The sequence below is a fragment of the Terrapene carolina genome, unplaced genomic scaffold (genome assembly GCF_002925995.2).
Source record: "Terrapene carolina triunguis isolate 2854851 unplaced genomic scaffold, T_m_triunguis-2.0 Scaffold33268, whole genome shotgun sequence".
In the NCBI taxonomy this organism is placed as follows: domain Eukaryota; kingdom Metazoa; phylum Chordata; order Testudines; family Emydidae; genus Terrapene; species Terrapene triunguis.
Window position 1 is genome coordinate 1 of NW_020697619.1, and position 11,422 is coordinate 11,422.

The window sequence follows — 11,422 nt, forward strand, 5'->3', positions numbered from 1 at the left end:
GGGGGGCAGCGGGGAATCAGCCAGACCCTGCTGTGCAGGGAGATGGGGCTGCTGAGGCCTGGGCGGGAGGGCGCTGGCTGCTCGGCGAGTGCGGCTACGGGCTGGGTGCCTGGGTCTGGGGCTGGGTCTTGGCTGGCTTTAGCCCAAGGAGAGGGGGTTTGGGACGCTGGGGAGGGCTGCCCGGCCTTCCCTGACCTAGCCTGTTCCTTTGTTTCAGGGCCACTGGTGGCCGTCAGCAAGCCCCCGGGCCTGGCTGTGACAGGTGAGTGCTTGGGGTTCACTTCTCCCACATGTGCCGGGCCTGGAGGAAGGGGCTTGTCCCTCCACTCCCGGCCTGAGGGGGAGCTGGGGGGGGTTCCCTGGGCTCCCGCAGCCCCAAGAGCAGGAGGAGTGACACGGGTCGGGGGGTTGGGCCGGGTCTCCATGCTCATGGCTTCTTCCCTGTGCCCCCCTCCCAGGCAGTCCAGGGCAGCTGAGTTTGGTTTCGCTGCTCCCAGATCTGAGCCAGAGGCTGAGTCTCCCTCCTGAGCTCCATGTGGTCAAAGCAGCTGGGAAGTAAGTGAGTGGGGAAGGGCCAGGGATTGGCTCCCCATGGAGAGGAGTGGGTGCTTGGTCATTGGTTGCTGGGGCGGGGCAGGTGAGGGAAGGAAGGGGGCTGGCTGGCTGCGTGGGGGGAATGGGAGGGCATGGGCCTGGTTGATGTGGGTAGGGTAGGGCCCTGAGGAAAGGGGTGGGGAGGGACCCTGGGGGGTGGAGAAGGCCGCTGGGGGGCAGCAAGGGGCGGGAGGGGCCATGGGGGGTGGGGAGGGTGCAGGTGGGGTGGTCAGGGGAGGGAGGGGCTGGTTCTGGTGGGGCAGGGAGGCCAGGGGAGGGAGGGAGGGACCCTGGGGGGGTGGGGAGGGCAGGGGTGGGTGCTGGGGAGCAGGGCGCTGCCTCTCCATAGCTCAGCGCTGTGTTCCCATCTCCGGCACTGTCTGTGCCATGGGACTGAATCTGATGCCCCCCCTCCAGGGACAGCTCTGGCCTCGTGCTTCTCTCCAGCTGCCCTGGCACCACGCAGCAGCTCCATGCGTTCTTCACGCAGCTCCGGAGAGCAGGGCGCCCCCCCGCCACTTACCGGTGAGTGAAACCCCCTCCCCTGCCTACTTACTGGTGAGTGGGCCCCATCCTGCAGAGTGCTCCTGCCCCCTGCTGGCAAGTGGAGTGTCCCCCTCCCACAGTGGGGCGCCTGGCCGTGTGCCAGAGACTGCGCTGTCCTGGAGCCCCAGGGCGCTGACTCGTCCCGCTCATCTCCCGGAGCCCAGCCACCTTGTAACCCCCTCTCCCTCCCCCCAGCGCTGTCACTGCCGGGGTCCCAGCTGCCGTGGAGGGGGAGATCCGCACAGGACTGAAGCTGGAGCAGGTTGGGGACCTGCAGCTGGTAAGGAAAGGGTTCAGTCGGCGGTGTGTCCTGGGGGCAAAGGGCTGTGGGGCCCCAGGGAGGGGATGGCTGCAGGGCCTGGCCAGTCCCTCTGGCTCCAGCCTCTCCCTGAGCGCCTGGCTCTGCTCTGGTTGCAGGTGGTGCCGGTGGCTGCCCCGTCCCGACGCAGCGTGGAGAGGAAGGAGGTGAAGCAAACCCTGACCCGCTACAAGGTGCTGGGCGCGGCTCCGGGCTGCGGCCTGGTGCAGCTCCAGCCCATGACAGGTGGGGAATGTTCAGCTCTTCCTGACAACGCTGCCCAGCAGGGCCCCAGATGCGGGGGGGGGGGGGGGGGTCTCCTGCCATCCTTGTCAGGGAGGGGCCCTGGGCAGGGGGGGCTGAGGGTGCGTTTGCTGCCCATGGATGGGGGGGAGGTACCCGTATTAACCCCGACTCTCCTCGCCACAGCCTTTCCTGGCCAGCTCCTGGTGCACCTGACGCTGCTGCTGTGTCCTGCGCTGGGCGACCACGTGTACTCCGCCCGTGTGGGCACGGTCCTGGGGGAGCCCTTCCTGCTGCCTGCAGGGAGCGCTCTGCCGCGCACACAGGTACCGGGCTCTGCCCCGCCACCGGCACCCCTTTGCTGGTTGCGCGCTGTGGTCCCACGGCTCGGGCTGGAGCTGTGGCATGCAAAGCCCCCGTCAGCCCGGCATGCCGGGCGGTTTGCCTGGTCTGCCATGGAGGGGGCCAGGGCTGGGATAGCAGGGGGCTGCGGGTCAGGAATGAGGGGCATCTCGGAGTGGGTGAACATAGGACTTGCCAGACTGGCTGAGACCCGGGGGTCACCTGGCCCAGCGTCCAGACCAGATGCTGCAGAGGAAAGGGTACGACCTGCCTCATACTAGGCCTCCTCCTGGTCTCTGGGAGCTGGTTGAATATCCCTTCTTCGCAGCCTACCATCCAGTCCTTCTCCGTGTCCTCAGGGACATCCTGTGGCAGTGAGTTCCACAGATGATTTACGCATTGTGTGACTGTGTTTCCTTTTCTCAGTTTAGAATTTCATTGAGCCTCCCTGTGTCCTTGTGTTAGGAGCTGGGAGTGTCCAATCTCCGTCTTCCTTCTCCAGACCCCTCTTGCTCACCTCAGTCCGCGCTAGCAATCCCAGTCTTCAGTCGCTCTTCAGAGGAGGGTTTTCAGCCTCAGGTCCTGCAGCCTCTGCACTGCGTCGTGTGGGATGGGCTGAGGATCCCACTTGGGCCGTCAGTGATTGTACAAAGCAATGTCATCTCCCCCCTTGTGTGCTGCCGGCTGGCAGAGCTGGGGCCTGGCCCTGGTCGCTTCCTTTGAGTGCCACGTTCAGTCACCAGAGGGGATCCCTGCCGTGCCGTGCCGCACTGGGGGGGGGGGGGGGGGGGGCTCTTGGCTCCTGAGCCCCCATTTCTCTCTCTCTCTCTGCAGGTCCTGGGCGAGCAGCTGCTCCGCAGGCTGCACCTCACTCAGCAGCTGCTGCATCGCCTGCCACTGCATCTCCACCTGCACCAGCTGCTCCTCCCGACAGCTAGTCTCACTGCGCCGCCTCCGCCCTTCTTCCTCCAGACGCTCCGTCTGCTGGGACTCCCTGGGGACCAGAGTGCGCCGTGACGGGGCGCACCCTGGGGTGGCCCTGCTCAGCTGCCCCCAGCTGGACCCACCCTGACCCAGAAGGCCACTGAAGCAAGAGGCAGGCCCAGCTCCGTGGGAGAGAGGGCATTTCCCACCCCTGGGGATGCTGCTAGCAGAGCTCTAGGTTCGGGTCTCTGCATCCCGCTGGTGGGACTCCTCGCAGGGATGGTCTCCGGGATGGCTGAATAGCCGTGAACATGCAGCCTTCCCCCTCTTCCTGGAAGGCTCCGTGCAGGATGGTGGCGCAGCTGGGCTGCTGCTCCGGACTCCTCCCTCTCGGTGTGGGGGCGTGGCAGGACAGCCCACCTGGTGTGTGCCACCAACAGACTGGTTCTCGGGTTTAGCCACATTGATCTTTACATGGCCCAAACTGGAGCTCCCACTGCTGGCAGGGATCCTTCTGCCTCTCGGGACCTTTCCTGCTCTTCCCCAGGCCCCCCTCCCCCCATTTCTCAGCCTTGCCAAAGGGTTGGTTTGGGGTCTTGTCTCGTGGCCCCCTCTGGCTCTGTCAGCTGCATCTGTGCAAGGGCCTTTGGCCTCCCTGGCCCGTCCCACGTCCCCTCTGTCTCTTGGGTGTTCAGCGCCACGTCAGGGTCGGTGCTCCCCAGCGGCTGGGATCAGCAGCCCCTCCTTGGAGGCAGGACCCACACTGCTGCCCCCACCTGTCCCACCAAACCAGTGTGGCCCCAGCTGTTCCCTGGTGCTCGTGGGGCTGGGGTTATAGTCAGCTGTCTGAGCAGAGCTGTGCTGGCCCCGCCGGGCGGGGGTGCGCCCTGCAGCTAGCCTGGGGGGGCGGCCCGGCTGCGTGCAGACACAGCGTAGCCCATCTCCCACTGGCGCTCCATGCGGCGACAGCACCTTGCCCCACGCTCCGGGGAGGGGTGTCTCCGAGAAGCTTTAAAGCCCTGTGTGTGCTGGCACCGTGCTCCTGGGCGGGTGGGGCTAGAGCCCTGAGGGCAGGGACTCAAAGATCCAGGCCCCCCCAGCCCAGCAGGTTTCACAGCAGTGAGCATGTCCCAGAAGCCCTTGCACTGGCTGCCACTAGGAATAAGCTGTTGCAAGGAGCTGCCAGTCTGCAAAGGAGTTGTGAGCAGTAGTGGTTCATTTTCCTCTCTTGGGTGTGAGGCTGTCCTGTGGGGGCAGCAGGAACCCCTCCCAGGCCCAGTTCAGCTCGACCAGTGCGGGAACAGGGCCCAGCTTGGAGGGGAGCCCTGACAGGCTGTTGGATGCCATGGCCTTGCAGGCCTCTTCCTGGCCACAGAGCAGAAAGCCCCCTGGGAGAGGCAACTTCTCTGGCCCTGGCCCTGCCTGTGAGTGTGGCCTTCAGGGGCTTCTCCCCAGAGGGCAGGCCCCCTTGTGCCCTGTTCATGGCCATGGAGTCCTGCGGCTGGAGGCATCAGAGTAGCGGGGCCAGCGCAGACACCCTGTGCTCCACTGTGTTAGAACTAGGGTATTTTCTGTGTGTTAAAGGTGTAGGTGCCCAGACTGCATCCAAACCATGGTGCCAAATCCTCCCAGGCAAGGGCAGATGCAGGTGTGGGGGGCTCTGGCTTTCTGGTGTATGCACTCCCAGTGTACCTCCTGGGGGATTTGGGGGAATCCATGTACAAAACATGAAACGGCTGGATCATTGGACACCTCCATGTAGGTGGAGTTTGCCCTGGGCCATCAGGTTGCCCCCTCCAGCCCAGGGAGAGGGGGGCAGTCGTACCCCAAGGGATGGGTGCCTGTGCTGGGAACAGTCTGCAAGGAGAGGCTTGGACCAGCCTGAGGAGCCAGGTGTTGGAGGTGGGGTTTATAAACGCTGAGGCACTCACAGGTAGGGCTGCCTGTTTTGGTTAGATGTATTCATCACATGACACAATCTTTAATTAAAGCTTAATCTTTAATTCCTGGAGACTCCAGGCCCATGCTAGAGGCCTGGGAACCCTGCTTCCAGAGCAGGGCCCAAGGGCGATAGGGGGCCATTTCTGGCAGAGTCTGTGCCACCGAGGTCAGGGTGCTGCAGCCCACTGAGATACGGAAGCTGAACACATGGTCTGGTAGGGTGCGCTCAGGTTGTGTGTGACAGTCCTGTGCTCTGTGTCCCCCCCCCAGCCCCACTGCGGTGTTGTGAAGCGGTCCAGTCCAGCATGGGGGCGGAGAGCCCAGCCTGCAGCTGGTCCCAATGGCGGGAAACCAAGGGGGTGCTCCTGGGGGGGGGGGGGGGGCTGCCTTAGGGGGCAGCTTGCAGTGAAGGGATTAGGGTGCAGGTCCTGGCCTGTCTCCACTGCGCCCCAGGCCGTGCTGTACCATGTTCCCCTCCCACCAGTGCCAGGCTGGCCGCTTGCAGGGGTGCTGAGCCAAACGGCAAACCCCTGCACTCCTAGTTCCAGCCCCCCGACCGCTTGCGCCATGGTCTCAGGGCATCCTCCCCCCACCTTGCTCCTTCTCTGCCTCAGCCCCGGGGGCTACAGCCAAAGCACCAGCTGCTGACACTGTTCTCTGCCCTGCCCCCTCTCCACTCTGGGGGTCCTTGGGGGGGGGCTACTCTGCCTTCTGCAGTGCCAGGTGCCCTCAGACATGCGCCCAGCCCCCCACAGGATGGTTTCACAGGCAGAGTCCAACAGTATGGGGCAACCCACTGCCCCTTGCTGCTGTGGGGCCTCAGCTGAGGCCAGTCCTGCGGGAGGGTGACTCCGGCAGAGCCAGGTGGGCTCCTGGCCTCAGAGCAGGTGAGCAGGGCAGAGGGCCATGCCCCGAGCACTCAGGGGTTCACTGCTGGAGGTGACTGCCTTGCTGCCAGGGTGGGGCCAGCTGCTGAGCAGGTGCAAACCAGCCCAGGGGTTTCCAGCAGGGCAGCAGAGGCCTTGGAGCCTGCGCATCTCTGGGGGGCCTGGGAAGGAAAGAGAAATAGGCAGGGGCAAGGCCCAAACTGGGGTCTCCCCAGGGCCTAGCCCCATTCAGCTGGACCACAGGCCTTGCTCCCTACCCTACGGCCTGAAGCCTGTTCACCGCCTCTGCCAGGGCGGTGCCTGGCTCCATGCCCTCCCTCCCCTGCCCAGGGCAGTACCCACCTCCCTCCCCCAGAGCAGTGTCCAGCTCCATGCCATAACCCGGGCCAGGGTAGTGCCCAGCTCTGCCCCCCACCCCCTGCCCAGTACAGCACCCAACCTGCCCACCCCACCCCCCAGTGCAGGGGAGAGTGCTGCACACACCTCTTCCCATTTCAGCTGTGGAAAGGAGAGACAGGCCAGAGAAGCCAAACGGCAACCCTGTGTGCCAAAGGCAAGGGGAAAGGGGGGCTGCCCCCGGGATGTGGAGCCTGTAGCTGGCCCCAGGCCCTGGCCCTGCCAGCCGCCCCCCAGGTGAAGGCAGCGCCAGGCTGCATTTCCTGCCCACATCACAAACTTCAGCTCCTTCTCTTGATCCCTTTATTGGAGGGCACCAGCCCCTGGCATGACTCCCTCGCTGCTGCCAGCAGCCCCAGGGGCACCTCCCTCCTTCACCTGCACAGCCTGTCTCTCTTCTGCTTCCTTCTGCCCACAGCCATGTGCAAGGCCCCGAGCTCAGGGGCGGAGGCTGGGTGGGGGGCCCTGTGTGGCCAGCCCCTGGCACACTGCTGGCCAGGCCTGGCAGGAGGGGCTGGGGGCCTCTCGCGCAGCGCAGCCTGGGCATGTCCCCACTGGCGCTCTGGCACACTGGGCTTCCCTGGAGAGCAAGCAAGGGGGTGAGTGGGGGCGGCAGCGTGCCCACAGCCCAGCTGGAAGGTGCATAAGTCCCGCACGTGCAGCTGCAGCTCCCTACCTGGCTGCCGGGCTGGCCTCTGCAGCTGCCCCTTGGGGCCGTTGGCCTTGCTGAGCTGGAGGCGTGGGGGTGCCCTGGGGCTGGGGACTGGCACCTGGGAGCTGCACTTGGGACAGAGCCTGGGCTGGCCCAGCGGCACCAGCTTGTCCCCCAGCGGGGAGGTGGCCGTGCTGTGCAGCTCCAGCAGCCTCTTGCCTGGCTCTGCTCGCACCTTGCTGGGCAGCTTCAGCCGGGTGCCAGCTGCAGCAGAGGCCCTGTTGGCGGCCCCCAGCTCCCTGGCTCTGTTCTCCTTGCCGCTGACTGGTGCTGGGGGCCTGGCGGCCCTGGCGAGCTGTGGAGCCCTGGGCCCACGAGGGGAGCTCTGTGGGAGTGCTTGGAAGTGCTGCGGGCAGCTGGGGCCCGGCCTGGGGCTGGCACTGGGGGAGAGTCTGTGGTTTGGAGGCCGTGGCTTTTTGACAGTGGATCCTTCCACCAAAAGGCTTATTCCTATGTATTGGGGCACGTCGACAGCCGCCTGCGGGAGAAGGCAGGAGAGTGCTCAGTGCAGAGCCCTGTGGCCCTGCCTGGGCTAGGAGTGCCTGCAGGGCCCTGGGCATGGGTGCCCTGCTGGGCTGGGCTGCTGGCTTTGGATTAGTCTAGCGCCCCTGGGTGGCTGTTAGATGCTGGCCCACTGTGGGAAGGGGCAGGGAAAGCCCCCAGTAGCCGGCTGGCATGTGGCCACTGTGCACAGCCTGGGCAGGCAGTGACAAGTAGCACACGGCCCCTGTGGCTGAAGGGACATTCTGGGAGGTCCCCTGGCGGGGTGAGGTCAGGCAACAGGGCTCACTCCGCAACGCGTGGGGACCACGGGTGGGTAGGACTTAGGGCTGGTTCCCTTGTAACTAGGTCCGTGCAGCAGCAAAGGACACTCTAGTGCCCATGGGGTAGCACTGATCCCAAGGAGAGAGTGCCCCCTACTGAGTCCCGCACCAGTCCCCACTGGAGGGGGTGGGGGGCAGCCCCACGGCCACACTGGGGCCAAGCCAGCCCCTGCCTGGGCCTATGCTCAGTGGCACTGCTGCTCCTGGCCCTGGGGCTGGCCTCCCCCTGGGCGCACTCTGGGCCCCCTCCCAACTCAGCTGGTCCGTGCAGGGCTGGGCCACCCCATGGTGCACTCTGGGTCCCCTCCCAACTCAGCCGGTCCGTGCAGGGCTGGGCCACCCCTGGGTGCTCTCCCGTCCCAGCTGTCGGTCCATGCAGGGCTGCTGGGGACTCACCTGCTTGTAGATGAGCTCAAAGGCCCCCGTGTGGCAGCTGCGGTCATGCTTGCGGTCAATGACCACACGGAGCGTGTCCTCCTGAACGCTGGCGCACAGCCGGCTGGTCACGGCCGTGGAGGCCGCCATGGTGGGGCTGGCGTTGATCTCGATCAGCCAGGGCTGGCAATTCTCCCCGAACATGAAGTCTGCCCCGTATAGCTCAAAGCTGCTCTTGCGGAACTCCACCACGTCCTGGGAGGTCTGCATGGTGTGGATGATGGCCGCCTTCATGCCCGGGACGATCACCTCCTGCCAGGCGCCTGCCGCCCCCGCCTGCTGGAGGTGGGCCTGGAACTGCTGCGATGACCACATGTTGTCGGGGGGCAGCTGGGGGTGGCGGCTCAGCGAGTTCTCGTAGTGCCTCTGGATGGAGTTATTGCACAGGTGGATGGAGCTGGGACCGAGAGAAAGGGGCTCAGTGCCCACAGCTGCACACTGCCCCCGCCTGGGGCCTCGCCCTGGCGCCCAGGTCAGCTGAGGCAGGGCTGGGGAGCAGCGGCTGGGGAGGTGCAGCCCCTTCCCCCAGGCACTCACGTGTCCAGGTTGTGCAGGGAGAAGGGCTGTGTGCAGAAGCGGAGGTAGCTGTCTCGGTAGAACCAGATGGTGAGCGGGTTCCAGTCCGTCACCAGGAACCACTGCCGCAGGTCGAACTTGGTGTTGTGGATGAGCAGGGGTCTCTCGATGTATTTCTGCACCACCCACTTGCCGTCCTTCACGATCATGGGGTCGCAATCCACCAGCTTCAGCATCTCCTCCAGGCGGTCCATGCAGATGATTCCTGGGGGCGAGCCCAGCAGCCCCATGACACACAGCACTGCACGCAGGCTGCAGCCAAGGCCAAACAGAGCGCAGAGCCTCTGCCAGCGACTGAGCAGCCCCCACAGCAAAGCACAGGGCTGCCCCACTCACTGTGCAGGCAGAGGGCAGGCTGGGGGGATTGGTTCGCGGGAGGTCGTACCTATTGCTTGGCCAGTGTCTCAGTGCCAGGCTCCCTTGCCCCCGCAGCCACAGACAGGTGGGATAGGGGTTTCTGGCTTCGGCCAGGCAGGCCCCAGCATTTCCCGCGGGACCGTCCCCATTCCCCACGGCGGCAGGACCGAGCCTTACCTCTGCCCCGCGACTTGGCGCCTGGCTTCACAATCCAGATATTGCGGTCCCCCTCCATCTCCAGCTGTGGGAGCACCTCGGCCAGGCGCTGCAGGACGTGCTCGCACTGTTCGACATGGGAGCCCAGCTGGTCCAGGAGTGCCCCTTCGCTGCAGTCAGACAGCCCAGCTCAGAGCAGAGCAGAGCAGGGGAGCTCCCCTCCCCCCCCCGGGCCCCGCCCCACAGCACTTACTGAATCACCTGGTAGTAGGCGCGCAGGAAGTCCCCCCAGCGTGCCCCCGTCATGCAGAGAGGGGACTCGGGCTCCCTGTCGATATCCTGGTGCGTCAGGCTGCTCAGGTGCTCCTCGCAGGCCTGCAGGGCCGTCTCGATGAGCTGCGGTGGCAGGGGGCTGCCCTTCTTCCCACCAGTCTCTCTCGGGGACTCTGAATGGGGGAGAGCAAGCCAGCTGGCAGGGCTCATGGCATCACACAGAGGGTGCATCGGGTGGGTGGGCGCTGCTGGTGAGCCCTGGGGCTCTAGGGAGCACAGCACATTCCGGCCGAGGTGGCGGGGGAGAGGCCAGCATGAGCATCTCCCTCCTGTGGGGTCTGCACCAACTTTCCCCCATGCTCCAGCACATAACCCTGCTCTCCTGCCTGCCGGGAGCCACGGGGTGGGGGGGGAGGTCCCTAGCCGCCTACAAGGGCTGGGCTCTGCCGGCATGGGGACAGCGAGCTACCCTGGGACCTGGCCCCCTCAGCACTCCCCCCGCTGCTCTCACAGCCCAGGCCCCCCGCACAGCACACTCCCTCTGCCGGGCCCACCAGGCGGAGGTAGCGCTTAGAGTCCTGGCACCTCAGCCTGATCTAACTGTGTAGCTCCCACAGGGAAGGCCACAGCCGCTGTGACAGATGCTCTGGGGTGAGTGCTGAAGCAGAGTCACAGGGGGATGTGTGTGTCACGGAGTATGGGGGGACTCAGGGCCCTGCACCCCCGGCGTCCTGCGATTCACCATGACTCTCAGCCAGCCAGTAAAGCAGAAGGTTTATTTAGACGACAGGAATGCAGTCCAGTACAGGTCTTGCCGGCGCAGACAACGGGACCCCCTCAGTTAGGTTCATCTTGGGGTCCCCGGGCACCCTAGCCCCCTTAGGGGATCAGAGCCCTGTCTCCCTTCTAGCCACCTCACCAGCCAGCTTCCCACACTCTCCTTCAGCGACCCCACCCACAGCCTTTGTTCAGTCTCCCGGGCAAAGGTGTCACCTGGTCCCAGCCCCCTCCTGGGTTCTCATGTTACAGGCTCAGGTATTTTCAGTCAGTCTCCCATCCCCCAAGGCCGACCATCCCAGCCACACTCCCCTGTCAGCATTCACAGACCACAGTAAGAACAGACCCAGTTCGTCACAGTGTGCTGCTCTTGGTGCAGGGCAGCGATGGGGATGGTGGCAGCGGTGGGGATGGGGATGGCGGGGTGGCGTTGGTGGTGGGCGCAGTAAGGGAACCAGCAACAGTGGAGGTGGTGGTGGGGACGGTGGGGGAACTGGCGGCAGCGGGGGTGGGGGTGGGATGGTGGTGGTGGGGACGGTGGGGGAACCGGCGGCAGTGGGGATGGTGGTGGTGGGGGGGGGACTGGTGGCAGTGGGGGAGGGATGGTGGTGGTGGGGACGGTGGGGGAACCGGCGGCAGTGGAGGTGGCGGTGGGGATGGTGGGGGAACCCTCTGCCGCAGAGAGTAAAGCAGGCGGCTTCGGCAGTGGGGCCATGACCCGCTCATCACACCGTGCACTCAGCTCTCCTGCCCAGCACCTACCTGCGGACTCGCCGGCCTTCATGGGCCCCTGTGCGCTGGAAGCCGCCGCTGCCCCAGCCCCCCGGGCAGCTGCGCTCCAGTATCTTTTCACCACCACTTTGAGGATGCTCCGGGCGGCAGTGAGCCAGAAATCCTCTGCAAGAGATGGCGTCACCACCGCTGGGTGTCCAGGCCCCGGAGCAAGGCGGGGCCATGGGGAGTGCTAATATTGGGGGGGCCACTAAGTCAGGGCAAAGGAGGCAGGATTTTCAGGGAGATGGCTCAATTTTCAGAATGGGCCCCTTGGGAAGGTGGGGAGCCCCCCAACCCCTGGGGCCATCTGGGAGCCCCCATCACCCAGGACAGCCCCCGACCCCTGGGGCCAGCTGGGAGCCCCCCA

At 65.6% G+C, this 11,422-nt stretch overlaps 2 protein-coding genes across 2 annotated transcripts in view; one reads left to right on the forward strand and one right to left on the reverse strand.

The window, feature by feature from the left end:
• The first annotated feature begins 42 nt into the window (after window positions 1–42).
• Window positions 43–3,720, forward strand: RPUSD3 (RNA pseudouridine synthase D3). The gene is made up of 7 exons (XM_026663312.2): window positions 43–262; window positions 459–555; window positions 1,012–1,119; window positions 1,336–1,420; window positions 1,558–1,684; window positions 1,868–2,007; window positions 2,858–3,720. Exons 1-7 carry the CDS (start codon window positions 43–45, stop codon window positions 3,038–3,040), a joined length of 960 nt encoding a protein of 319 aa, XP_026519097.1. The 3' UTR covers window positions 3,041–3,720.
• Window positions 3,721–5,271: 1,551 nt separating this feature from the next.
• The window catches only part of TTLL3 (tubulin tyrosine ligase like 3), a 10,842-nt gene continuing 4,691 nt past the window's right edge, over window positions 5,272–11,422 (reverse strand). The window contains exons 7-13 of the mRNA XM_029914195.1: window positions 11,044–11,178; window positions 9,485–9,677; window positions 9,253–9,401; window positions 8,680–8,923; window positions 8,104–8,539; window positions 6,848–7,361; window positions 5,272–5,936 (exon numbers count right to left, since the gene is read on the reverse strand). Of these exons, the coding sequence (XP_029770055.1) occupies window positions 5,767–5,936; window positions 6,848–7,361; window positions 8,104–8,539; window positions 8,680–8,923; window positions 9,253–9,401; window positions 9,485–9,677; window positions 11,044–11,178 (1,841 nt within the window). The 3' untranslated portion in view covers window positions 5,272–5,766. The remainder of the gene's footprint in view (window positions 5,937–6,847; window positions 7,362–8,103; window positions 8,540–8,679; window positions 8,924–9,252; window positions 9,402–9,484; window positions 9,678–11,043; window positions 11,179–11,422) is intronic.

Excerpts from the sequence above, each read along its gene's own strand:
- RPUSD3 (XM_026663312.2), top strand. The coding sequence starts at position 43 with ATGGGGCTGCTGAGGCCTGGGCGGGAGGGCGCTGGCTGCTCGGCGAGT. Across the intron at positions 1,120-1,335 it reads CGCCCCCCCGCCACTTACCG|CGCTGTCACTGCCGGGGTCC; the intron begins GTGAGTGAAACC and ends CCCTCCCCCCAG. Across the intron at positions 1,421-1,557 it reads AGGTTGGGGACCTGCAGCTG|GTGGTGCCGGTGGCTGCCCC; the intron begins GTAAGGAAAGGG and ends CTCTGGTTGCAG.